At 35.6% G+C, this 26,452-nt stretch overlaps 1 protein-coding gene and 1 non-coding gene across 5 annotated transcripts in view; both read right to left on the minus strand.

Moving 5' to 3' along the window:
- VPS54 (VPS54 subunit of GARP complex) overlaps nucleotides 1-26,452 on the minus strand; it is a 154,269-nt gene that overhangs the window by 46,479 nt on the left and 81,338 nt on the right. For all 4 annotated transcript variants that reach the window (XM_053586747.1, XM_053586746.1, XM_053586745.1 and 1 more), the window contains exons 10-15: nucleotides 24,308-24,363; nucleotides 22,277-22,373; nucleotides 12,136-12,476; nucleotides 6,238-6,367; nucleotides 5,405-5,586; nucleotides 4,632-4,744 (exon numbers count right to left, since the gene is read on the minus strand). In XM_053586747.1, the coding sequence (XP_053442722.1) occupies nucleotides 4,632-4,744; nucleotides 5,405-5,586; nucleotides 6,238-6,367; nucleotides 12,136-12,476; nucleotides 22,277-22,373; nucleotides 24,308-24,363 (919 nt within the window). The remainder of the gene's footprint in view (nucleotides 1-4,631; nucleotides 4,745-5,404; nucleotides 5,587-6,237; nucleotides 6,368-12,135; nucleotides 12,477-22,276; nucleotides 22,374-24,307; nucleotides 24,364-26,452) is intronic.
- LOC128585027 (U4 spliceosomal RNA) lies at nucleotides 8,656-8,796 on the minus strand. Its single transcript, XR_008379788.1, has one exon. It is a non-coding gene; the product is annotated as a U4 spliceosomal RNA (small nuclear RNA).

The raw sequence follows: 26,452 nt of genomic DNA on the forward strand, positions 1-26,452 counted from the left end.
TAGTTAGGTTAGCCAAAGATTTATCAATTTTATTAATCTTTTCAAAAAACCAACTTTTTGATTAATTGATCTTCTGAATGATTGTTTTCAATTTCATTTAATTCTGCTCTAATATTTGTTATTTCTTTTCTTCTACTGGGTTTGAAGTTGGAATGTTCTTCTTTTTCCAGTTCTTGAGATGTCCCATTAAGTTGCTGACTTCCTCTCTTTCCATTCTATTGAGGATGGCTTGCAATGCTATAAATTTCCCTCTTTGGACTGCCTTTGCAGTATCCCACATGGGTTTTGATAATTTGTGTTTTCATTGTCATTTTGTTCCAAAAATTTGGTGATTTCTCCTACTTAATCTCATCTTCGACCCTTATCAATCAGCATAAGGTTATTTAGTTACCATGATTTTGTGTGAGTATGATGATTCCTGTTGAGTTCAACTTTTATTCCATGATGGTCCGAGAAAATACAAGGAATAATTTCTATTCTTTTAAATTTGCTGAGGTTAGATTTATGAACTAAGATGTGATCAATTGTGGAGGATGTTCCATGGGCTGATGAGACAAATGTATATTCAGTTTTATTAGGATAAAATATTCTGTAAATGTCTGTTAAGTCCATTTCTTGTAGGGTCAAGTATAAGTCCAATTTTTTTTTTTTTTTGTTTAGTTCATTCATAGAGTATTTAATCCAACACTGCCAAAGGGGTGTTAAAATCTCCAACTATTATAGTGCAGAAAGATATCAAATTGTTCATGTCTGTTAGGGTTTGCTTTATAAATTGAGGAGCATTCTGGTTGGGAGAATAATTAAAATCTTTTCGTGTTGAGTGTTTCCCTTGATAAATATGAAGTGTCCATCCTTATTTTTCCTTACCATTGTTGGTTTAAAACCTATAGTATCTGTGCATAAAATTGCAACCCCTGCTTTTTTCTGATTTCCATTTGCCTAAATTATAGATGTCCATCCCCTCACCCTCAGTCTATTTTTATCCTTTAAGGTAAGATGAGATTATTGTATGCAACAGATATCTGGCCTGAGTTTTTATATCCAGTCAGCCAAGCTGTGCCTCTTTAGAGGACAATTTAAGCCATTCACATTAATTGAGAGTATTGATAAGCATGGTAGTATTTTGGTTGTCATGATTTTCAAGTATCCAGTGGATATTTTTAATCCTTTCACCATTACGGATGTTAGGTTTTGTTCAAGGCTTTCTGGGTGAGTTTACTTTAGTGGTAGACCATTAAGCTGATCATTATGGAGGATGGATCTGAGAATATCCTGAAGAGCTGGGTTAGTTATGGCAAATTTCTTCAACATGTGTAAGTCAGTAAAGTATTTGATTTCTCCATCACAAATGAAACTCAGTTTACCTGTATACAGAATCCTGGGCTGAAAGTTGTTTTAGGAAGTTGAAGGTTGATTGCCATCCTCTGCTGGCTTGAAAAGTTTCAGCTGAGAGATCTACAGTCATTCCCCTTGTAGGTTATAATTTTCTTATATCCGGCTGATTGCAGAATTTTCTCCTTCATATTAACTTTGACAAAATTAATTACAATGTGTCTAAGAGATGCTTTATTTGGATTGAGTCGGCTGGGGTTCTGAAACTGTCTATCTGAATTTCTGTATCTCTTGCCATGCTTGGGAAATTCTTCATTGTATCTTGGAGAAGAACATCAGTGCTTTTAGGACCATCTTCTTCTCCTTCAGGAATTCCTATAAGGTGAATGTTTGCTCTCTTGGAGTGGTCCCACAACTCTCTCAGGGAGTGATCCATTTTTGCTCTCCACTTCTCTGCCTCTTTGAGCATTTGGGAGCATTCAAAAGCTTTGTCTTCAAAGTCAGAGATCCTTTCTTCTGCCTGCTCCATTCTATTACTGAGGGATTCTACTGTATTTCTCATTTCTTTCTTTGAGGTCTGCAATTTCTTTCCTGATAGTATCTAAATCCTTGAAGATTTTGTCTTTGAATTCATTGATTTCTTGAGACTCCTTGAATTTCTAATTCCAACTTTACTTCCATTCTATTAATCTTATTTATCGTCCATATTCTGAATTCTATTTCTGACATTTCAGCCATTTGTTTATGAATGGTATCTTCTATTGTGTCTCCTTTTTCGTTCCTTGGGGGAGTTTATCTACTCTTACTATTCATGTTTCCAGAGTTTTTCCAATGGTTCCACCCCATGATTATTTTTCACAGTTTGACTAGAGAAGCTGATAAGATGAAATTCTATTGATGGCTCCAGGAGTTGTAGTTAACCAGCCCTTTACCAAAGAGCTGGGACTGGTGACTGTGGCTTTCCCCCTACAGCTTTACAAAGGTCCCTTTCAGTTCTGTAGCCTAAGACTCTAGTGACCTGCTTGGTGTGATGAGGCTAGGTAGCTCTGTCTTGTATTCAGCCAGCTTCTATCCAATCCTAGTGAATCAGTGACTTTGGGCTGAAATCTCAGCTGGGGAGAGATACAAGCAACTAAGACACACCCCACCATGGGCAACAACTGGAAGAGGAGACTCAGTCCCTCCCACTACAACATAACCAGGGCTCAATCTTGGAGGGTCCCCGGGTAGCCAGCCCTGGTCAAAAGTTCTAAACCAATTGTCCTGGACAGCATAATCGCTGTTCAAGTGGGAGAGTTCAAAAGGTCTCCAGCCACCAGACAGTAGGGGTCCACTGGCAGCTCAAGTGTGACTCGTTCCAGTGCTCCATGCAGTCAGAAAGGCCTGCCTAGCAAAAGAGTTAGTCCAGGGAGGTTGGCGCCTCCTCCTCCACCTTGCACCTCCACCACACCCAGTCACTGGTAACCCTGTGGGGCTGTGGCCCAGTTCCCTCCAATGAGCAAATGCACCAGGGATTTGCGCCTGGCAGAGTCAAAGGGGAGTCAATACCTCCTCGGCTGGGCCACCACACTCTGCCACCAGCAGACAAGGGGAGCTGAAGCCTGACTCCCTCTAGTACTCCCTGGAAACTTGGGAGTGTTCCATCTGAGTCTGTTCCAAACTGGGGGTTAATATTGCAACATGTGTTTTTCTCCCTCAGAGACCACTCCTCTGCCCCAGCCACACTCCTCCTCTGGTACCCCTGCAGGGCAAGGTTTGGCTCCCTCTGGCAGTCCACAGAATTGGGGAGGTGTCTCTCTAAAATTTGACCCTGGCAGGAGCGCACCACTATTGCTGCTATGTGGCAGGTGCCACTGCGAGAGTTCTTGCACCTCTGCCTGTTGCTGATACCCACTTTTGCGGCACCAGGCAAGTCACCCACACTCCTACATCTCTCTCTCCACTTCTACTCGAGTCACAGTTTCAGCACAGCTGCCGCCACCATGGCCCATGCAATGTCCAGCCCTAGCAAGGAACCACCAGACACTCTGATCTCTGCAGAAAGTAGGTTTCCAGACCTCCAGATGAGGGTGAAAGGGTGGATTGGGAGTTCAGATGGCAGGGAAAATATTTGTTCAACTTTCATGCCAGGCAAGACAATGTCCAGGCTCACAACAGGATCTCTCTGGAGAAGGAGTCCCAGTTTTCAGTGACTCTCTCCTGTGGGGTGAAAAAAGAAGTCTTCTGTTCGCTGCTCCGTTGTAGAGATCACACAGCAAGCCACTCTCTTGGGGGAGGAGAGACTCTCATTCTCTTTGGGATGGGCTTTATACCTGAAATTTGCTTCTTTGGAGTCACAGCTTGCCTCAGCAGGGATGACATGCACTTCTCTCTCTCAACTCAGCTCCCAACCTTCAGCTTTTTGGGGTTCATTCTTGCCATTATCTCTCTCTGGATGCATTCTCTCTCTTTGGATGGGAGCTTCTATTGAAAGCTGGCTCCAGTCGGCCATCTTACCTCACCCTCCACCTTTATCATTCTTTAACATTTGCTTTTCTCTATCATATAACTGTGATAAAAATATATATTACTATATATTTTTTGGTTTTGTTCATTAAATGTAGCTTCTTTAAAGCAGAATTATAACTGTTATCTGTCTCAACATATGACATAAAATAGAAAGTAGTGTTCACTGAATGAACACATCTCCAATTTAGTATAGTAGTTAAGAACGTAGCTATGAGATTACATAAAGCTGATTTCAAATCCCAGCTCGTCACTTGTACAAAATTCTTTAACCCCTTTAAGCCTTAAGTCTCCTCACCATTACACAAGGTAGCAATAGTACCTTTAGCATAGGTTGTTGTGATAATAAACTGGAGTAATGCATATAAAGTATATGGTCCACTGTCTGGCATATGATTAACAATAAATATTTGAAATTATAAATTTTCATAGATACTTTTCCTGTCAACTATTTACTAACTAAGCTGGGAGTATTAGTTCTAGGCTTTTCAATTTGCACTGTCAATTAAAGACATACAGTAGAACCACCATAGTTGACCACCTCCCTACATTGCCTTCTTAAGTTGACATAATTTCTCTAGAGCAGACACACTACATCACATTTACACCACATGTATCAGTACAGCAGGCCCAGTTTCTTATGTTGACCACTTCTATACGTTGACAAGTTTGTTCCAGCACCTTGGGTAACCAATTTACAGGGGTCCCAGCCCCTTGGGTGACCAATTTACAGAGCATCTATATAAAATAAACAATATAAAATTAAAAGAGAATGTGTGAATGAATACACATACCCGCTAATTTTTTTTCAGGTAAAGCAATCTTTCCGTCTGATATAGAATCAACAAGATCCTGAAATTCTGCAGGAACATCAGCTTGCTTCCAGCGCTCATTGTCTAAGAGGAGACTATTCACAAGTAAAAAGAAAAGAAAGTAAACTTTAATATTTTGACACCATCTTTCTTGGTTGAAAATAAAAGGAAGAGAAATTGAATGAGTGCATAAGATTTTAAAAGTGCTAACCAAAAAGAGTAATGAAACATCATTTACTTAACTTTGAGTGGGGGGAAAAAAAAGTAGATCTATTAAGGGTCTTCCTAATAAGCAATTTAACAAAAGTAAACATTCTAACTCCACTTTGAGACAGTCTCATATGTCACCCTAGGTAGAGTGCCATGGCGTCATAGCTCACAGCATCCTCCAACTCTTGGGTTTAAGCAATTCTCTTGCCTCAGCCTCCCAAGTAGCTGGGACTACAGGCGCCTGCCACAACGCCCGGCTATTTTTTGGTTGCAGCCGTCATTGTTGTTTGGTGGGCCCAGGCTGGATTGGAACCTGCCAGCTCAGGTGTATATGGCTGGTGCCTTAGCCACTTGAGCCATAGGACCGAGCCTCTTACTCCACTTTGAAAAGCCAAGAAATGTGACTTTAATTCCTTAATCTGTCTTCAATAAAAAAAAATTTCATCAGTGATTTTGGATGGCCAATCAGGTTTTCTCTCTTTTAAATATAAAAGCATTTTGTAAGGAAAGGAAAAAATTGAACAGAATGAACATTGTAATGATACCTGAGTTTGGTTTTTCTCTCTTCATGAAATCTATTTACAAATTTATTAGCTTGGCTCTGAAGTGCTCCAAGTAATGACATACTTTTTCTTCCACAGATCTGTTCAGTGTCTAAAATGAATGTTTCCATTAATCTGGAAAGTGTTATAAATTCCATGGAATTTAGCTTCTCAAGAAAACCATCCTAAATTTAAAGATAACATAAAAATCAAGACAGTTAGTTTAACACCAAATATGGATGAGCTATAAAACTAGCTTAGTTTGACAAATGATAATATTAATTATATTATTTTCTAATACATAACAATTATATTTACCAATAAGCATTATTTTTTATAATTTTATCAAAATTTTCTAACACTTCAGACCCAGAAATTGCATATGAAAAGCTTAAGATGTTTATATTTGATTCTGATCTCTCTGTAACTAATATAGTAGTTCAAATGAATTCAGATTATAGTATAAAATTTTCACAATTAACATTAGAGTTTAATTTTATTAAAAATTCCTTTCACTATATATATGTATACATATATACATGTACATACATAAAACAATAATAATTTAAAATTATTAACATATTTCAAAGTAAATACTTTAATCATTTATTTGAAATAAATGCTTCAATAATTTTTCTATTTCTTTTATTTACATTACTTTACATTTCAACATCTAAGAGATAACACCATTAGGACCATTAACTGCATTAAATGCTAAAAATATATATGCATTATGGGGAATATAAGGGCACAAGCAAAGACATAACTCTACATCTTCAAAATAAATATACTATATATACAACATAAATATTCTGAAGTTTTAAGAAAATAACTACCTTTGCTCTTGACATGAGAAATTTGACAGCTCGATCATGGCATATATCTGAGGCACTATACAACAACTCCTGGATATTATTTGCCAGCTTTCCTAGCTCTAAGTCAGTTAATTTCATGTCTTCACTGACCCTGAAAATGATAAAATGAGACTTAGGGGGAGTTGCAGAAACAGTATTCTCCATAGGTGACATATCAACGTAAAGGATGAAAAATCTGTAAAATCCATGTTTGAGGAAATATTCAATGATGTACCAAATACTTTATAGTTTTTAGGATGAAGCCTCACTTAAACATGCTCAGATAATGCAAACATATTTTATCCTTACCTTATATAAGAATAATTTTCTTGGCTCGGTGCTCATAGCACAGTGGTTATGGGGCCAGCTACATGCACCAAGGCTGGTGGGTTTGAACCCAGTCCAGGCCAGCTAAACAATGACAACTGCAGCAAAAAAACAGTCGGTCATTGTGGCAAGCACCTGTAGTCCCAGCTACTTGGGAGGCTGAGGCAAGAGAATTGCTTAAGAGTTTGAGGTTGCTGTGAGCTGTGATGCCATTGCACTCTACTGAGGGTGACATAGTGAGACTCTGTCTCAAAAAAGAAAAAGGAATAAATTTCTCTTTCCATTGTAGTATTTTTACACTTAGTTCTGAGAATAACTCTTAGTCTAATGAGAACTAAGACTCTAATAATTCTTAGTTTAATGAGAACTAAGACTCTACAAAGTCTGCAGAAACTATAGCAAAATAAAAATTTTAGTTTAGGTACAAGATGGTAGCTGTGATGGGTAAGGAGCCTTGTACAGACACATAGGACGACACTGTGGAATAAAGAGGAAGGAAGAAAAATTATTTTATGGCAAACAGGTCCCCTTTTACTTACAATTATGAATGACTATTAATATTCAGTCTGACTGAACTAATATTTGAGATGCATTTAATGTGTTGATTTAAGTGCTAGACACTGGAGAGGATACAATAGGTCACTGTGCTCAAGGAATTCACAGTGGAATAGGAGTATTTATAAGATGTAATGTACTTTTTTGATTTTGAGGGAAAAAGTTAAGGCTTTCTGTTTTTAAATATTTCCCTCCAGGGGCATATATAAAGACCATTGATTCCATGCCAACAGTTCAGTTTAGTGTTACCATGAGCCACATTAAGTGACTTAATATCATTTTTCTCCCTTTCAGTTGTATTAAAATACTTTTCAAAGGTATTCCAAAGAGGCTCTTATGTATACTAACTTGAGGCAAACCACTATTCTGGGTTAAGGTATTAAAGAATAGGCGGCGCCTGTGGCTCAGTGAGTAGGGCGCCGGCCCCATATGCCGAGGGTGGCAGGTTCAAACCCAGCCCCGGCCAAACTGCAACAAAAAAATAGCTGGGCGTTGTGGCGGGCGCCTGTAGTCCCAGCTACTTGGGAGGCTGAGGCAAGAGAATCGCGTAAGCCCAAGAGTTAGAGGTTGCTGTGAGCCGTGTGACGCCACGGCACTCTACCCGAGGGCGGAAAAAAAAAAAAAAAAAAAAAGAATATTATTACCTGCTATCCTTAAAAAGTATAATATCTCTAAGTTTATTTACTAATGCTTTAAAATAACGGAGGAATTAATATTTTTAAAGTACTCTCAGAGACACTACCTTGTTCAAGAATCACACTCTAAAGCAGGCAAATATCTACTTACAGAGAAGAACACCGAATCTTGAATCTTAGAAAGTTTAAATGACCTACCCAAGGACATGAGGCTAAAAGAATAGAACTAGAACCCAGAATTAGTCCATCTTTAATTGTCTTCCTCTGTGCCAACATTTATTGCTATATAAACAGTCAAGTGATATTTCAATACTAGTTCCTACAAAAATTTGTTTAAATTTCAATGTTCAAAATTACTACTGAAGTAAAGTTTATTTTCTAAAAGATTATTAAAATTTGCCCCCATGTAACAGAATGACTAAGAAATTTGAAACTCTTGGGCAATATGCTATCATTTCATAAAAATATAAATAGAAAATAAAAGCAACTCAAGTCTAAAAGGTAGGGTGACATAATCCAAAACGCTGGAAACATTTTAAAAATAATTTAATCACCTATAATTTGTTTTTAAGAAGATTTTTTATTTTTAAATTTTAATTAGATCTCTAATTCATGGCAAGGGGGAAAAAAGGAAACACACTCAGCAATTCAGCTAATCCAGCAATTCCACTTCTGGGTATATATCCAAAATAACTGAAAATAAGATCTCCAAGTTATTTTTGTACACTGTAGCTCATGACAGCACTATTTGAAGGAGTCAAGAGGTAGAAGCAACCCAAGTACCCACTGGTGGAGGAATAAACAAAATGTAATAAATCCCTATAATGGAAGATCATTCAGTCTTAAAAAGAAAGGACATTATTTTTATTATATTATTATTCAGTCTTCATAGAGACCATCAAAAATTGCCAGTGCCGAATATACTGCAAGTCATCACAGCGGGGTATTGGGAAAAGTTTTCAATTAGCAATAATCACACCTCGGATAAACCTCATTGGCTACGATACTGCCACTGCTCAAAGCTAAAAAGAAGGAAATTCTGATGTGCACACGCTGTGTGACATGGGTGAATCTTGAGGACACTATGCTAATGAAATGAGCCAATCATAAAAGGACAAATATTGTATGATTTCCATTTACATGAGGTCCTAGAACAATCAGACTCACAGAGACAGAAAGTAGAATGGTGGTTGCCAGGGGCTGGAGGTAGGCAGAAATGTAGAGTTGTTAATTAAAGGATATATTTTTTCGGTTCCATTATTGTTGTTTGGGGGGCCCAGGCTGGATTCAAACCTGCCAGCTCAGGTATATGTGGCTGGCGCCTTAGCCACTTGAGCCACAGGCGCCAAGCCAATTAAAGGATATAGTTTCAGTTTTGCAAAATGAAAAAGTTCTGAAGTTCTTTAATAATGCATATACACTTAACATTATTGAACTTTATACTTAGAAAGGATTAAGATGATACATTTTATGTTATGTTTTTAAACCACAATTAACAATGAAAATTAATTTAAAACCCGTAACTCTTTAATCTTTCCCATTGTTTTTCCTTTCTTATTTCCTGCCTAGAAAAGTATTTATTCTTTTGTATCCATATTTGCATTGCAATAAACTTACAGGATTATAGATTATTTTAACAAATAATACTTTGACAAAAGAAAATAGGGCAAGTCCACCATTAACAGAGTTAAAATGTCAGGCATCACTTTTAAATGTTCTATATCCATCATTCATTTATATATACCAAAAACAATTCAGAAATAGAGTCTTTGAATACAAGAACTAATTAGGGCTACACATAAATATGCTCAATTAATTCATTGCTCCTTTGGGCTGGGTAGTTCCCAAACATTTACATGCCTACTGAAGATAGGAAACAACCGTTTATAGGATCCATGTCCATGCTACAGGAGCATGTGCTTTGGGAAAGCCAGTAAAGGTTCAAAGTATTAAGTGAGCCACAATGGAGGTAGATGGGGAAGGATTTAAACTATTAGACTGCATGTGGTTTAAAAGAATCTCAAATAGTATGGTAGGCTGTTAGCTATCTCTCAGTATCTGCTCTCTTGCACCATAACAGTAGCTTTAGCTGGACAAATCACCAACAAGCTAAAGATTATATTTCTCAAGTCTCCCTTACAGTTAGATATAAGCATGTAATAATGTACTGGTCCTAAGGATTGAGTGGAAGTACTAAGTGCAAATGCTGAATTATGCTCTTCTTAAAAAAGAAACAATAAAACGTAAACAAATCTATATGAAAGCAGCAGAAAACTAAAAATGCATATGGATTTGCAAAAGACCAAAATAGTCAAGGAAAATTGAAGAAAGAAAGATAGAAGAAATTACTCTTCTAGATATCAACATTTATTAAAACATAAAGTAACCAAGACAATTTTACTTACTGGTACTGGTGTAAAGAAGGAAAAATAGAAAAAAAAAATCCAGAAGCAGGTATACGTGTATCTGAATATTTTATTTATGACAAGAGTGGCACTATAGAACAGTAAGCAAGATAATCTTTTCAATAAATGGTGCAAGATCAAAAACATTGCCACATTGGGGGAGGTCACTTAACCTCATACCATATAATTCCAGATGGACTATAGATCTAAATGTGAAAGAGAGTAACAGAACTTCTAGAAGATAACATAAAAGAGTATCTCTAAGGTCTTAAGGTACAGAAAGATTTATGTTACCTCCAAAATGTGATCATGAGATAAATAAAATTTTATACTGTTTAAGCTATAGAGTTGTTTGTTTGTTTTGAGACGAGGCCTTAATCTGTCTCCTAGCTAAACTGCAATAGCATCGTCATAGTTCACTGCAGCCCCCAACTCCTGGGCTTAAGAAATCCTTCCACCTCAGCCTCTTAAGTAGTGGGACTACAGGTTGCACAACCACACGCAGTTAATTTTTCTGCTTTTTGTAGAGCCAGGTCTTGCTATGTTGCTCAGTCTGATCTCAAACTTCTGGCTTCAGGCAATCCTCCTGCCTCAGCCTCCAAAGGGTGTGAGCCCTTGTACCTAACCTAAGCTCTAGAGTTTTTAAGTCTTTTTTTAATGACAGTTTTAGATTGTACCCCAGATATTAAATGTGAAAAGTAATAGCTTGAATACAGAAAAAATATTTTTATTAGCTCAAGGTTTTCTTTGCTAGCTTGTTGAAAAGAAAGGTGTTATAGCTGACTTTATGCTGTAACTGTGACCTTCATAAGCTCTTGGATCATAAGGTGATTTATGTAAAGATAAACAAAAGTACTAAGTTCTCATTATTCTTGACAATAACTAAATCTATATTCTTGGACCAGAAAGATTTTATTGGTTTTATTTTTGTTGTTGTTTTAATCTTTTGATATCACAGGTTATTGGGACAATTGGTTTATCTGAACAGGATCTGTGGATTAAATGGTAATAATGTATCAATGTTTTCTTGTATTTAATTGGCATACTACGGTTATATAGAAAATTGTTCTTGTTCTTAGGAAATAAATGTATGCTGAAGTACCTGGGAATAATGGAGTATCATGTCTGCTACTGACTATCTGCAATTTGCTGTCAAATGATTCAGAAAATAATTAACATAAGAGACAAAGAAAGACAGAAAAGGAGAGAAGTGAAAAAGGGAGAAATGAAGATAGAGGGCAATGTGGTAAATTTGTTAACTACTCAGAAAGCTGAATGAAGGAAAAATGAAAATTTTTGTTCTATTCTAGCAACTTGAAATTATTCTAGCAATTTGAAATTATTTCAAAATTCAAAAAAATGTTTAAAAACATGTGATCCACTTAGAAATTCATGTCTTTGAAAAACTGAAGGTTGTAAGTCAAACATATCTTCACAAAATATAAAATATAAAGGTGGCATAGTAGAAGAAAGTAAAATGATTGGGGCGGCTCCTGTGGCTCAGCGGGTAGGGCGCCGGTCCCATATGCCGGAGGTGGCGGGTTCAAACCCAGCCCCGGCCACAAAAAAAAAAAGAAAGTAAAATGACTAAAGCAATAACTAACCTGGGTTCCAGTACAAATTCTGCCACTAATGACTTCAAGTAAGTCATCTAAGCTCTCTGAGCATCAGTACCTTATGACTGAAAGGAGGGCATTTAAATAAATGGTCTTGAAAGTTCCTTTCCAGCCTTAAAATTCTGAAATTATCAATTACTTTTGATGCTTATCTCCTTACTTTTCATACATCTTTGAAACAAAAATGTTTCAAAAATTAATATATTTTGTTGAATTCTAATATATTTTTGCTAAATTCTAAAGTTTACATGGTTTTTCAATAAATGGAATGATCAATCCTATTGAAACTATTAATAAGATGACTCAAAATCCTGTCAATTTGACAGTAGCTACTATACTTACATAATATCCACTCCTCCTGGAGTAGCAGATGATGATGTCTGCTCTTTGCTAGATGAAGAATCTGTTGTACATTCTGGCTCTGATACTGAATCACTGCTACAGGGCTCACTATTTGGAGACACATTTCTCTGAGAGGCAGTGTCGGCTACCATAGGCGTTAATTCACCCTCACTGAATGCATCACTTATAAACATGCCTTCATGGATTAAATAAGCAACCTCTGTGTCCAGTGAATTATCTTTTGTAGCATTCTTCTGTTGTGAAATCTCCTTCAATTCTCTAGTCCTTCGGTTTTTGTCAAGAACTGAGAGAACAACACTGTGAATGATATTTAATGTTGCCTACAAGAAAACAGGATAAACTTTTAAAAGATTTAAAATATCTTACACATAAAGTTCTCAAAAGTGAATTCTGTGCATGTAACATTGAACATAAAAGTCATATATATCAGAATATCTATCAATTTCTTATTATATAGTAAAAGTGACAAGAAAACAATTTTCAGCTAAAGTTCAGTAATAGAGTTCCTGCATTTTAACTAGTTTTTAAATGCAAATCTCCCTAAAACATATTCTGGTTCTTCTTATTCCATTCTTCTATTGTTCCAAGATTGCTCCTATCTCAGTGCTTTGCACACATTTCCTTCTTATCACTCAGGTTCTGACACAAATGCTCACTTCCTCAAAAATGCTTTCCCTAATTGTCCTCCCAGCAACGCTATCCCATTATCTATTTTTTAAAAAAATACTATCTAAAATTATCTTTTTAAAATTTGTTTATTCTAGGTTTATTCCACTACAAAATAATGTCAATGAGATACTATAATCCTAAAGCCTGGAATAGTGCCTGGCAATTAGGAGGTACTCAAAACAAATATTGAAAGCTAGATGAATGAAGAATAAATTTATGTAAATTAAAGTCTTTAGTATTAAGAAGGGGCTATTTGCCTATTTTAATATTCATGGTTGCATTCTCATAATTTGTTCCTCCCTTTCTCAAAACCATTGATTTCATTTTTAGAATCTTTATTGTTCTAGAGAAGCAGACTCCAACTTGAGATCTCCAAAATCAGGATAAGGGTCTAAGCTAGTTAAATCAGCACATGGAACACTATTATCTGAGCTTAAAGCTAAAGAAAGTATAAGACAATTGCAAAGAAACAAAGCCAAGTCTTGATGACATCATCAACCTCTGTATCAAGCTGACCTACCTACGGATATTTTTCAGTTATCTGAGCTAACAAATCCCCTCAATTGTTTTAGACACTCCGAATTGTATTTCTTGTTATTTGGAACTGAAAGCACTCTGAGACAATAGCCCATATAGTATTCAGCTTTCAAAAGCTGCAGTACCAAAGTGTCTATGGATGCTACATATTTTTCTTTCTTCACTGATCACTAACTTCTACAAATTTTCTGCCTGCTTCTTTTAATCCTCACTGTCCAATCTTTGATGCAATCACTCACCCCATTTTGTTTTACTTTTCTTCTTTCTTATCTCTCCTTTCTTGCTAATTTTCTTAACTTTTAATAAAAAGAAAAGGATAAATGGATATAGTTTTTCCTTCTCAACATCTATTCTATATCACCTCCTCCATGGTATAGCAACCATGTTGTAGGTGGAACTGAGCCTGCCTTTCACTTCAAGAGTTAGTCTTGAATAGTCCATTTGATGTGTTCCAAACTTCCTTGCCTTGTAATTTGTTCAGAGATGAGAAGAAAATCCAGACCTACATCAATCAGTGCATGTCATTTTCCTGACCACAGTGACTAGGCATATGACTTAAAGTGGTTAAATCAATCAAAGCTAAAGATGACTAAAGACGACTAAAGAACAAAAAATCTGGGTGAAAAATTCTAAATTTGTTCAGTCAATAAAGGAATTTCATTTGATGACTGGAGAATAAAAACTCTAGGTAAAAAATAGGAAAGAAAAATTCTAGGTAGTAAAAATGTCTGGCAAATGTGGCAGACCTGGAACTGATGAAGTCAACAAAGAGGAAGACAAAACTAAATTTAAAACAAGAGGAACTAAGCTGGAGAACCAAGACAAAACAATGTATAAAGCCCATCCTAGTCTTGGACTTAATTACTTGAGCCAATACATTCCTTTTATCATTTAAACAAGTTTTATTTGAATACCTTTAATAGCAATATCCTAGCTGATATAATAATAAATTTTTCACATCAGGTGATCTCTTAGGGATTCTTCTTTGTTGTTTTCATCATATTTACAGTTTTAGAGATATGCTGATTATGTTTTCCAATTCCAGAGATGTTCTTGTTAAAGGATGCCAGATGGTTGGTCTCCAAGAAACAAGAATTTACAATATATAACAAGTTCAACAGTAGATACAAGATTTATAATAATTTCTGAACTATCTATTGTACTATCTGTAGAAAAGTTCATGTTTCAAAAAAACTCAGGATATCTAAATGAAATAACAGTAGAACTTCCAGAGTTGACTACTTTCCTATACTGAACTTATGTTAACTTAATTTTCATAGACTGGACGTGTACTACATGTACTTATTGGTACAGTACGCTTAGTTCCTCATATTGACCAGTTTGTTATGGTCCCTCAGGTGGTCAACTTACAGAGGTTATATTGTATAATTTTCTAATCTTGAGAATAAATGAAATACGATAGTAACAATATTGACAAGTCTCTACAATGACAGATTAAGATTATTTGTCCACACGACAAAATTAAAATATGAGTGGGGATGGTGGTTTATTCCTGTAATCCTAGCACTTTGGGAGGCTGAGACAGGAAGATCATTTGAAGCCAAGCCTGAGCAAGAGCAGAATCTCATCTCTAAAAAAAAAAAAATTAGCTGGGCATGGTGGCATACACCTGTTGTCCCAGCTACTTAGAGACTGAAGCAAGAGGACTGCTTGAGTCCAGGAGTTTGAGGTTGCAGTAAGCTATGATCATGCCACTGCACTTTAGCCTTGGTGACAGACTGAGACCCTATCTCAAAAACAACAACAGAATATATATGCTAAAAACTCCTAAAAAAGAATATAAGCTCCACGTAAGGACTGTTTTCTTTTTTAGCTATAAACATTGCCTTAATCTATGGGGTAATATACAACAAATAAGAATTTCAATAAAAACTCAAAATATGATTAATAGAAAAGAACAAATTATGGAGTTCTCCTCTCCTACTTCCTAATTTTAACACTTACTACAAGACTGTAGTCATCATAATAGTATGGTGCTAACAGAAAGACAGACATGTAGAGCAATGAAATAGAAGAAAGCCCAGAAATGAACCCTTACATAGGTGGTAAAATGTTTTTCAACAAAGGTACAAAGACCATTCAATGGAGAAAGGGCAGTCTTTTCAACAAATGGTGCTGGGAAAACTGGATATCCACATGCCAAAGAACAAAGGTGGACCCTTAACGTACACACATACAAAAGCTAACTAAAATAGATAAAAGGACTAAGCAAAAGGCCTAAAAGTATAAAACTCTTAAAAGAGAACACAAGGAGAAAGCTTCTTGACACTGGTTGTGGCATTAATCTCTTAGGTATAAAACAAAAAGCACAAGCAACAAAAAAATAGAGAGGTAAAACTAGGCTACATCAAAATAAAAACACTTCTGTCCATCAAAAGACACAACAAAGGAAAAGGCAACACACTGAATGGAAGAAAATATCTGCAAATCATATGCCCATTAAAGAGGTAATATCAAGAATATATAAAGAACTCTTACAACTCAACAAAAAACGGGATTTAACTCAATCCCGTTAAATAATAGGCAAAGAAGGCATTTCTCCAAAGAAGACAGAAATGCCCAATAAGCACATGAAAAAATGCTCAGTATCATTAATCATTAGAGAAATGCCAATTAATGCCACAGTGAAATACCACCTCATACCCATTAGGATTGCTACTCTCAAAAAACAAAAACAGGCTCGGTGCCTGTGGCTCAAGCAGCTAAAGCGCTAGCCACATACACCAGAGCTGGTGGGTTTGAATCCAGCCCGGACCTACCAAACAACAATGACAACTGCAACCAAAAAATGGCCAGGCGTTGTGGTGGGCGCCTATAGTCACAGCTACTTGGGAGGCTAAAGCAAGAGAATCACTTAAGCCCAGGAGTTGGAGGTTGCTGTGAGCTGTGATGCCATGGCACTCTACCCAGGGTGACAGCTTGAGGCTCTGTCTCGAAAAAATTAAAAAACAAAAAACCCAGAAGATAGTAAGTATTGGCAAGTATGTGGAAAAACTAGAACCCTTGTGCATTATTTGTTGGAGTAATTGCTATGAAAAACAGTATGAAGATTTTTTTTAAAACTAGAAAGAAAATTACCGTGTGATGCAGCACTTCCACTTCTAGGTATATGACCAAAAGAACTGAAAATAAGGACTCAAAGAGATATGTCTATATCCATGTTATGATTCAGAACAGCCAAAACACAGCAGCAATCCAGGGGTTCATTGACAGATAAATGCATAAACAAAATTTAGTATATATACATATGATGGAATATTATTCAGCCTTTAAGAGGAAAATAATTCTAACACATACTACAAGATAGATATTTTGAAAAAAGCCAATCACAAAAGGATAAGAAGAATTATGATAGCACTTATATGAGGTACCCAGAATAGTCAAATTCATAGAGAAAGAAAGTAAAATGGTAGCTGTCGGGGGCCAGAGGACGGAGGGACCGAAGAATTATTTTTTAATAGGTACAGAGTTTCAGTTTTGCAAGATAAAAAGAGTTCTGTGAATAGAAAATAGTGGTAGTAGCACAACAATGCGAGTAAACTTAAGGCCACCGAACAGTACACTTAAAAAGTTAATATGATAAATTTTGTTATGTTTATTTTACAAGAAATTTAAAAATACATATAAAAATATAGTTAACAGCAATATAGATCCTGAAGTCATTGAGAATCATTCAAATATGAATAACTTTGAATCCTCAATGTTTTTTGTTTTTTTTTATCTTTTCTACTGGACAGAATTTATTTGTATCGCTTCTGGACAAAGATCTACAAGTTCCATGTAACCTCACAGACTCTATGCCCTCATCAAGACTAAGGAGAAAATCAAAGAAAGACACACCCCTCAAGAACTAAAAATAGTCTTTGGGTGGGTCTGTGGGTATGATATTGAAAGAACACACAAATTTTTCTTTTGCCTTATTATTTCTATGTGTTGGAAGCTTTAACATAAGATACAAATTTGCGTATTGCCAACCATGGCTTTCAAGTTTCCAAATAAAGTTTGCTTTCAATATTAATCTGCTTTTCACCATGTTTTGTGTCTGTTTTCAATAAGGAAGGAAAATAACCAACAAGTAATTCTAGCATTGCAATAATGGTTCATTATAAAAACTAAATATATTTTAACATTGTTTTGATATTCATCTTCGTGGGTTCTAAAACATTTTTTTTATTAATATTAAATCATAGCTGTGTACATTAATGCAATCATGGGGCACCATATACTGGTTTTATAAACAGTTTGACACATTTTCATCACACTGGTTAACATAGCCTTCCTGGCATTTTCTTAGTTACTGTATTAAGATAATTATATTCTACATTTACTAAGTTTCACATGTACCCTTGTAAGATGCACCACAGGTGTAATCCCACCAATCACCCTCCCTCTGCCCATCCTCTCCTCTCCCTCCTCTCCCTCCCCTCCTTCCCCATATTCTTAGGTTATAACTAGGTTATAGCTTTCTTGTGAAAGCCATAAATTAGTTTCATAGTAGGGTTGAGTACACTGGATACTTTTTCTTCCATTTTTGAGATACTTTACTAAGAAGAATATGTTCCAGCTCCATCCATGTAAACATGAAAGAGGTAAAGTCTCCATCTTTCTTGAAGGCTGCATAATATTCCATGGTGTACATATAACACAATTTATTAATCCATTTGTGGATCGATGGGCACTTGAGCTTTTTCCATGACCTAGCAATTGTGAATTGGGCTGCAATAAACATTCTGGTACAAATATCTTTGTTATAATGTGATTTTTGGTCTTCTGGGTATATACCTAGTAGAGGAATTATAGGCTTGAATGGCAGATGTATTTTTAGATCTCTAAGTGTTCTCCAAACATCTTTCCAAAAGGAATGTATTAATTTGCATTCCCACCAGCATTGTAGAAGCATTCCCTTTTCTCCACATCCACCCCAACATCTCTGGTCTTGGGATTTTGTGATATGGGCTAATCTTACTGGAGTTAGATGGCATCTGAAGGTAGTTTTGATTTGCATTTCTCAGATGATTAAAGATGATGAGCATTTTTTCATATGTCTGTAGGCCGTGTGCCTATCTTCTTCAGAGAAGTTTCTCTTCAAGTCCCTTGCCCAGCCTGTGATGGGATCACTTGTTCTTTTTTTGCTTATACGTTTGAGTTCTCTATGGATTTTGGTTATTAAACCTTTGTCGGAGACATAACCTGCAAATATCTTCTCCCATTCTGTGGCTGTCTGCTTGCCTGACTTACTGTGTTCTTGGCTGTGCAGAAGCTTTTTAGTTTGATCAGGTCCCAGTAGTGTATTTTTGAAGCTGCTTCAATTGCCCGGGGGGTCCTCCTCATAAAATACTCACCAGACCAATTTCTTCAAGGGTTTTCCCTGCACTCGATTTCTTCAAAGGTTTTCCCTGCAGTCTCTTCTAGTATTTTTATAACTTAAAGATTAAATCTTTAATCCAGTGAGAGTCTGTCTTAGTTAATGGTGAAAGGTGTGGGTCCAGTTTTAGTCTTCTACAGGTTGCCAGCCAGTTCACCCAGCACCATTTGTTAAATAGGGAATCTTTTCCCCACTGGATGTTTTTAATTGGCTTGTCAAAGATCAAATAATGGTAAGTAGCTGGGTTCATCTCTTGGTTCTCTATTCTGTTCCAGACATCTACTTCTCTGTTTTTGTGCCAGTACCATGCTTTTTTGATCACTATTGATTTATAGTATAATCTGAGGTCTGGTAGCATGATTCCTCCTGCTTTGTTTTTATTTCTGAGTAATGTCTTGGCTATTCGAGGTTTTTTCTGATTCCATATAAAATGAAGTGTTATTTTCTCAAGATCTTTAAAGTATGACAGTGGAGCTTTAATAGGGATTGCATTAAAATTGTATATTGCTTTGGGTAGTATGGACATTTTAACAATGTTGATTTATAGTATAGCCATTAGCATGGTATGTTTTTCCATTTGTTAACGTTTTCAGCTATTTCTTTTCTTCAAGTTTCATAGTTCACTTTATAGAGATCTTTCATGTCCATTGTTAGATAAACTCCCAAATATTTCATCTTCTTTGGCACTACTGTGAACAGAATAGAGTCCTTAACTGTTTTTTCAGCTTGACTATTGTTGGTATATATAATGGCTACTGATTTATGAATGTTGATTTTGTAACCTGAGACACTGCTGTATTCCTTGATCACTTCCAGGAGTTTTGTAGTAGAATCCCTGGTGTTTGCCAGATATACAATCATATCATCTGCGAAGAGTGAAAGTTTGATCTCTTCTGACCCTATGTGGATACCCTTGATCGCCTTTTCTTCTCTAATCGCGATGGGTAAAACTTCCATTACAGTGTTAAAGAGCAGTGGAGACAATGGGCAGCTTTGTCTGGTTCCTGATCTGAGTGGAAATGATTTCAATTTAACTCCATTCAATATGATATTGGCTGTGGGTTTGCTGTAGATGGCCTCTATCAGTTTAAGAAATGTTCCTTCTATACCAGTTTTCTTAAGTGTTCTGATCATGAAGGGCTGCTGGATATTATCAAAAGCTTTTTCTGCATCAATTGAGAGAATCATATGGTCTTTGTGTTTTAATTTGTTTATGTGCTGAATTATACTTATGGATTTACGTATATTAAACCAGCCTTGAGACCCTGGGATAAAACCGACTTGGTTATGATGTATAATTTGTTTGATGTGTTGCTGGATTCTGTATGTTAGGATCTTGTTGAATGTTTTTGCATCTATATTCATTAGTGATATTGGTCTATAATTTTCTTTTCTTGTTGGGTCTTTTCCTGGTTTGGGGATCAGGGTGATATTTGCTTCATAGAATGTGTTGGGTAGTCTTCCTTCTTTTTCTACATTTTGGAACAGGTTGAGTAATATAGGTACTAGTTCCTCTTGAAAGGTTTGGTAGAATTCTGACGTGAAGCCTTCTGTTCCCGGGCTTTTCTTTTTATGGAGACTTCGTATGGTTGATGCTATTTCAGAACTTGATATTGGCCTGTTCAACATTTCCACTTGATTCTGGTTAAGTCTTGGAAGGTGACATGCTTCCAAGTATTGGTCAATTTCCTTCAGATTTTCATTTTTCTGAGAATAAAGTTTCTTGTAATATTCATTAAGGGTTTTTTGAATTTCTGAAGTCTGTTGTTATTTGGTCTTTCTCATTTCTGATTGATGAAATTAAGAGATTTTACTCTTTTTTTTCCTGGTTAGGTTAGCCAAAGATTTATCTATTTTATTGACCTTTTCAAAAAACCAACTTTTTGATTTATTGATCTGTTGTATAATTCTTTTGTTTTCAATTTCATTTAATTCTGCTTTAATTTTGGTTATTTCTTTTCTTCTACTGGGTTTGGGGTTGGAATGTTCTTCCTTTTCCAGTTGCTTGAGATGTTCCATTAAGTTGTTAATGTCCTCTCTTTCCGTTCTCTTAAGGAAGGCTTGCAGTGCTATAAATTTCCCTCTTAGGACTTCCTTTGTGGTATCCCAGAAGTTCTGATAATTCATGTCTTCATTGTCGTTTTGCTTAAAAAATTTGGCAATTCCTTTCTTGATCTCATCTCTGACCCAGTTATCATTCAGCATAAGGTTATTTAACTTCCTCTCACCTGATGACTTGGGAGTGAAATAATTTGAATATGATTATGTTTACAAACAGAATTATAGCAACATTGAATTTATGAAAAAATTAATAGTGTGGAATAGATATTGCGTGTTGCACAATTTTGTACCTCTAGATAATCTAAAGCAATGGTTCTCAACCTTCCTAATGCTGTGGCCCTTTAATACAGTTCCTGTGGGTTGTGACCCAAAGGTTGAGAACCACTGATCTAAAGGATTCAAACATCACAAACCCACCATAGTAAATGTTACTGAATATATTCAATGCCCAGTAAGCATTATAGTATTTTTTTTTCTTTCTTTCTTTTTTTTTTTTGGAGACAGGGTCTTATTCTGTTGCTCATGCTAGAGTGTAGTGGCACAATCATAGTTCATTGCAACCTTGAACTCCAGAGTTCATGTGATTGTGATCTTCCTGCCTCAGCCTCCCCAGTAGCTAGGACTATGGGTCCAGGCCAAGATGTCCAGCTCATTTGTTTTCAATTTTTTGTAGAGACGGTGTCCCACTATGTCACCCAGTCTGGTCTTAAACTCCTGGGCTCAAGTGATCCTCTTGCCTCAACCTCCCAAAGTAGAGAGAATGTAGGCATGAGGCACAACCAGCCATACAATACTTCTTTTTAATATAAAACAAATCATCCAAAATTATAAAAATTACCACAATAATATGAGGTACCTAAATTCTTACTTAAAACCATGGAATATTATGCAGCCTTAAAGAAAGATGGAGACTTTACCTCTTTCATGTTTACATGGATGGAGCTGGAACATATTCTTCTTAGTAAAGTATCTCAAGAATGGAAGGAAAAGTATCCAATGTACTCAGCCCTACTATGAAACTAATTTACGGCTTTCAAGTTATAACCTAAGAATATGGGGAAGGGGGAGAGGGAGGCGAGGGGAGAGGGGAGGATGGGCAGAGGGAGGGTGATTGGTGGGATCACATCTACAGTGCATCTTACAAGGGTACATGTGAAACTTACTAAATGTAGAATATAAATGTCTTAATGCAATAACTAAGAAAATGCCAGGAAGGCTATGTTAACCAGTGTGATGAAAATATGTCAAATGGTATATAAAAACCAGTATATGGTGCCCCATGATTGCATTAATGTACATAGCTATGATTTAATAATAAATAAAAATTTAAAAAAGTTAAAAAAAAACAAAGTCTCTTTAGCAAAGTTACAAAAACAAAGAAATTGTGTTTCATTCTTGTTTTACTATATCTGTTATATCTCAAGAGCTGATTAATTTTAGGGATATTCTGGACAAACCAATACATACCTTAACTCTCTGTAGGAAAACTGTAAACTTAGAGAAAATATCCTTTAGCAAATCAAACCACTGGGGAAAATTCAACATTCTCATCTGATCTGCAAGCCTAGAAAAAAAAATTCAAACAAAAATAATCATTGTCCCTGGTCCAATTTGATAACATTTAAAAATTAGAGGAAACACTACTACATACTACCTAATGACCAAAGCAAAAACTGAAGTTTTACTTAGAATCTTAAGTTGAAGAGGTCAATTACCAAACTACCATGACTTATTTAAATATCTTTAAGACAAGCTTAAAAGTTAAGTATACTGGGCAGCGCCTGTGGCTCAAAGAAGTAGGGCACCAGCCCCATATGCCAGAAAAAAAGTCATGTATACTGACACGAACCTTATCACATATTAATTTCAGGTGAACATGCTTTGTGGTCTCTGGATAAAGGTAAAGATATATTCTGGAATAAAAATAGAAACATAACATCTCTTCCAACAAATTTAATAATCTACTTTTCTAACTACAACCTAAAAAGTACTTTTCCATATATGAGTGGTAATATGGCATGGCTGCTAAAAGAATGGGATCTGGAGCCACACTATCTCAATTCAAAATTCCAGCAGCTTACTGGAATTACTAGCTATGCAACTCTGGCAAGTGATTTACCATCTCAATGTTCTAATTTTTCTCATCTTAACATGAGGAAAGTAACAGAACCCACTTTATATGGGTGCTGTAAATATTAAATGAATTAATAAAAAGTACTTAGAACAATGCATGGTATATTTTTGAAAGTTCTATGTATTAGTCAGTACTATTTTGATAAATGACATAAATCAATAACTTCAAGGTGAAAACACTAATGCAAAATAAATTCCACAAAGAGTCTTTATAGTATTAAAATGAATTATTACTTGAGATTTTTTTTTTGTACAGACAGGGTCTCACTGTACCATCCTCGGGTAGAGTGCCATGACATCACACGGCTCACAGCAACCTTTAACTCTTGGGCTTACGTGATTCTCCTGCCTCAGCCTCCCAAGCAGCTGGGGCTACAGGCGCCCGCTACAACACCCGGCTATTTTTTTGTCGCAGCTTGGCCGGGGCTGGGTTTGAACCTGCCACCATCGGCATATGGGGCCGGCACCCTACTCACTGAGCCACAGGCACCACCCATTACTTGAGATTTTTAATAAATGCCACTGCAGCTAGGAGTTTATTCAAAAGACTACTTCTACACTTGATACATATGAAGTTCTCTACTTATGTTGCAAAAAATCCCTACAAAGAAGAAAATAAAAAGTGACTCTTCATATCCATTGGTCTTCGAACAGCGCCCCAATGATATATTTTTTCCAATTACTAGCGATTACTTCATTATTATAGTTACCTCAGTTCTGAACTGTGTTTTCCCTACACAACAGTTTGGAAATTAAAACTCTACAATTTCTACTCTGTGGGTTTGTCCAGGGAAGTTTTACAGTTATCTATATTATTGTTCATATCTTAGGCCAGTTAACAAAGTTGAAATATCTATATGTATGAGAAATTTATTCATAAAATATTTATCCCTAGTTTTCTCAAAAGAATAGGTATTTCAAGGATGAAAAAATTTCAAAATCATATACTCAAACTTCTCAAAGCCAATTAGAAGCTGTATTTTAATTATAGCAAAATAATTTAGATTTAATACTTGCTATGTGGCAATATGAATTATCTTCGTCTGACCTGGGAGGCCAACCTGCTGGGCTTGGTCAATGAGGTGCCCTTAAAAAGACTGGAAGGAGTAAATGTACTTACTCCTTCAGGATGACTGCTTTCCTTTACTCAAGGCCACAGCTTTATTTCAGCTGCTACCTGTCTTTCTCAAATTCCGTTAATTGCTATCTTCCTTTGTCTCTTAAAAGTTCCGCATGCTTACTTCTGTTTTTCCTAGACCCTGCTCACACTTTAGTAAATAATTCCTTAACTAAATCCTCCTTAAATTACTCTAATTTCCATATATCATCTTTTTCCTGATAATCAACTTACGTATTTATACTTACTTCACAACAACATCTGTGTCTATATCTTCTATTTGTGAAACTTTATTGATCACACACTGAAAGATCAAAGAAAAAGTTTGATTAATTGTTTTTCAAATCCTAAGTTCTTTATGTTCCATTTACACATTAAAAAGGCCCTCACTGCCGGTGCCTGTGGCTCAGTGGAGTAGGGTGCTGGCCCCAGAGGTGGCAGGTTCAAACCCAGCCCTAGCCAAAAAAAAAAAAAAAAAAAGGCCCTCACTGACTATAATAACCATTTTAGCAGACTTTTTTTTTATATCTTTTATACATATCTCAAGGTGTTTTTAAAACTGCAGCGTTATCCTTACCCAAGTAAATAATTATTTAAGTGTATGTTAGAAATATAATAATTAAAACCTCCTAATACTTAAAACTGTTCAAAAATCAAACATCAAATAACAGAAATATAATACTTAGGAACATGATGTAAGTTTCATATTAAAATCCCAAAAGAAATTCACATTGGAAGTTACATTTCCTTGTAATACACCAAATAATTTAAAGTATAAAAAAATGCTTAGACTTCAGAAGTCTAAGAAACATATCAATTTAAAAAAAAGTTTGAAAGCAGACATACAGAAAATTGTACAAATTATGTTTATAGTTTAATATTTTTATACAAATGGAATGCATCTGTATAATTAGAACTCAGTATATGAAACTGAATAGTGCCAATACCCAGAGCTCCTTTTCTGTTCCTCTCCCAAAAGATACTTATTATCCTATTTCCAACCATAGATTATTTTTAACTGTGTTTGAATTTTACATAAGTGGAATCACAGTGGATACTCTTTAGTGTCTGGCTTCTTCGGCTCCACGTTATGTCTGTAATATTCACTTAATGCTGTTCTGTGTAATATAAACATTCTCATTGTATATAGTATTCCATTGTATGAATATACCACAATTCTATTTATCCCTTTTACTGATGATGGAATTTGAGTTGTTACCACTTTTTTATTATAAATAGTACTACCATGAACATTTTCCTACTGTGTTTTGGTGAAGTTGTGTATGTATTTCTTTTGAGGGAATACCTAGAAATAAAAATTCTGGGTCACAACATACATGTACATTTAGCATCAGTAGATATTATCAATCATTTTTCAAAGTGGCTATACCAATTAAAAATGTAGTGTTTTAATCATTGTTAAAAATAGGTAAAGAGGGGATAACTATTTTTTTTGCTTGTTTTATTTAAATGTTAAAAATTCTAATACGGGCTTGGCACCGGTAGCACAGTGGTTACCACGGCGGCCACATGCACTGAGGCTGGTAGGTTTGAACCCAGCCCAGGCCAGCTAAACTATAATGACAACTGCAACATAAAAAATATCTGGGCGTTGTGGCAGACACCTGTAGTCCCAGCTACTTGGGAGGCTGAGACAAGAGAATCACTTAAGTCCAAAAGTTTGAGGTTGCTGTGAGCTGTGATGCCACAGCACTCTACCAAGAGCAACACAGTAAAACTCTGTCTCAAAAAAAAAAAAAAGAAAAAACAAAACAAAGACAAACTCTAATATGTACATTTAACCTAATAATAATGATCAATTAATCCCAATAAGTATATTTAAAATGATGTTATCTATAAGTAGACAAATGAAGTTTTAGTGAATATGATGTATCTGAGTAGAAAAAGTCAAACCAAAAATCAGGAAGACTAAATTTTAATTTATCATTATAATTTCTCAACGATCAGAGTAAAAAGGATATGAACATTTGTCTACTGCTGTTGAGATTATAAACTGGTAAAATCTTTTTAGACAGCAATTAAATACTATGTACCAAATAACTTAAAAATACTTCTCACTCTTTGACCAATAATTCCACTTTTGGGAATTAATCTAAGAAAGCAATGTTAAATATGAAAAACAAAGAAAATAGCTTTATACCAAGATGTCTATCACAGTGTAATTTATAGTATCAAAGTAAAAACAAACTAAATATTCAACATAGAGGAAGTTAAGTATGTTTAGCCAACATAATATCAATATAATTTTATTTCAGGGTTAAAAATGATGCTTCTGAGACTTATATAATCATGAGAAAATCCTTATGATTCTAACTGAAATATATGTTCAAAATCATATATACACCATGACAACAATGAAAATATCAGTAACA

The sequence above is a fragment of the Nycticebus coucang genome, chromosome 4 (genome assembly GCF_027406575.1).
Source record: "Nycticebus coucang isolate mNycCou1 chromosome 4, mNycCou1.pri, whole genome shotgun sequence".
Classification (NCBI taxonomy): domain Eukaryota; kingdom Metazoa; phylum Chordata; class Mammalia; order Primates; family Lorisidae; genus Nycticebus; species Nycticebus coucang.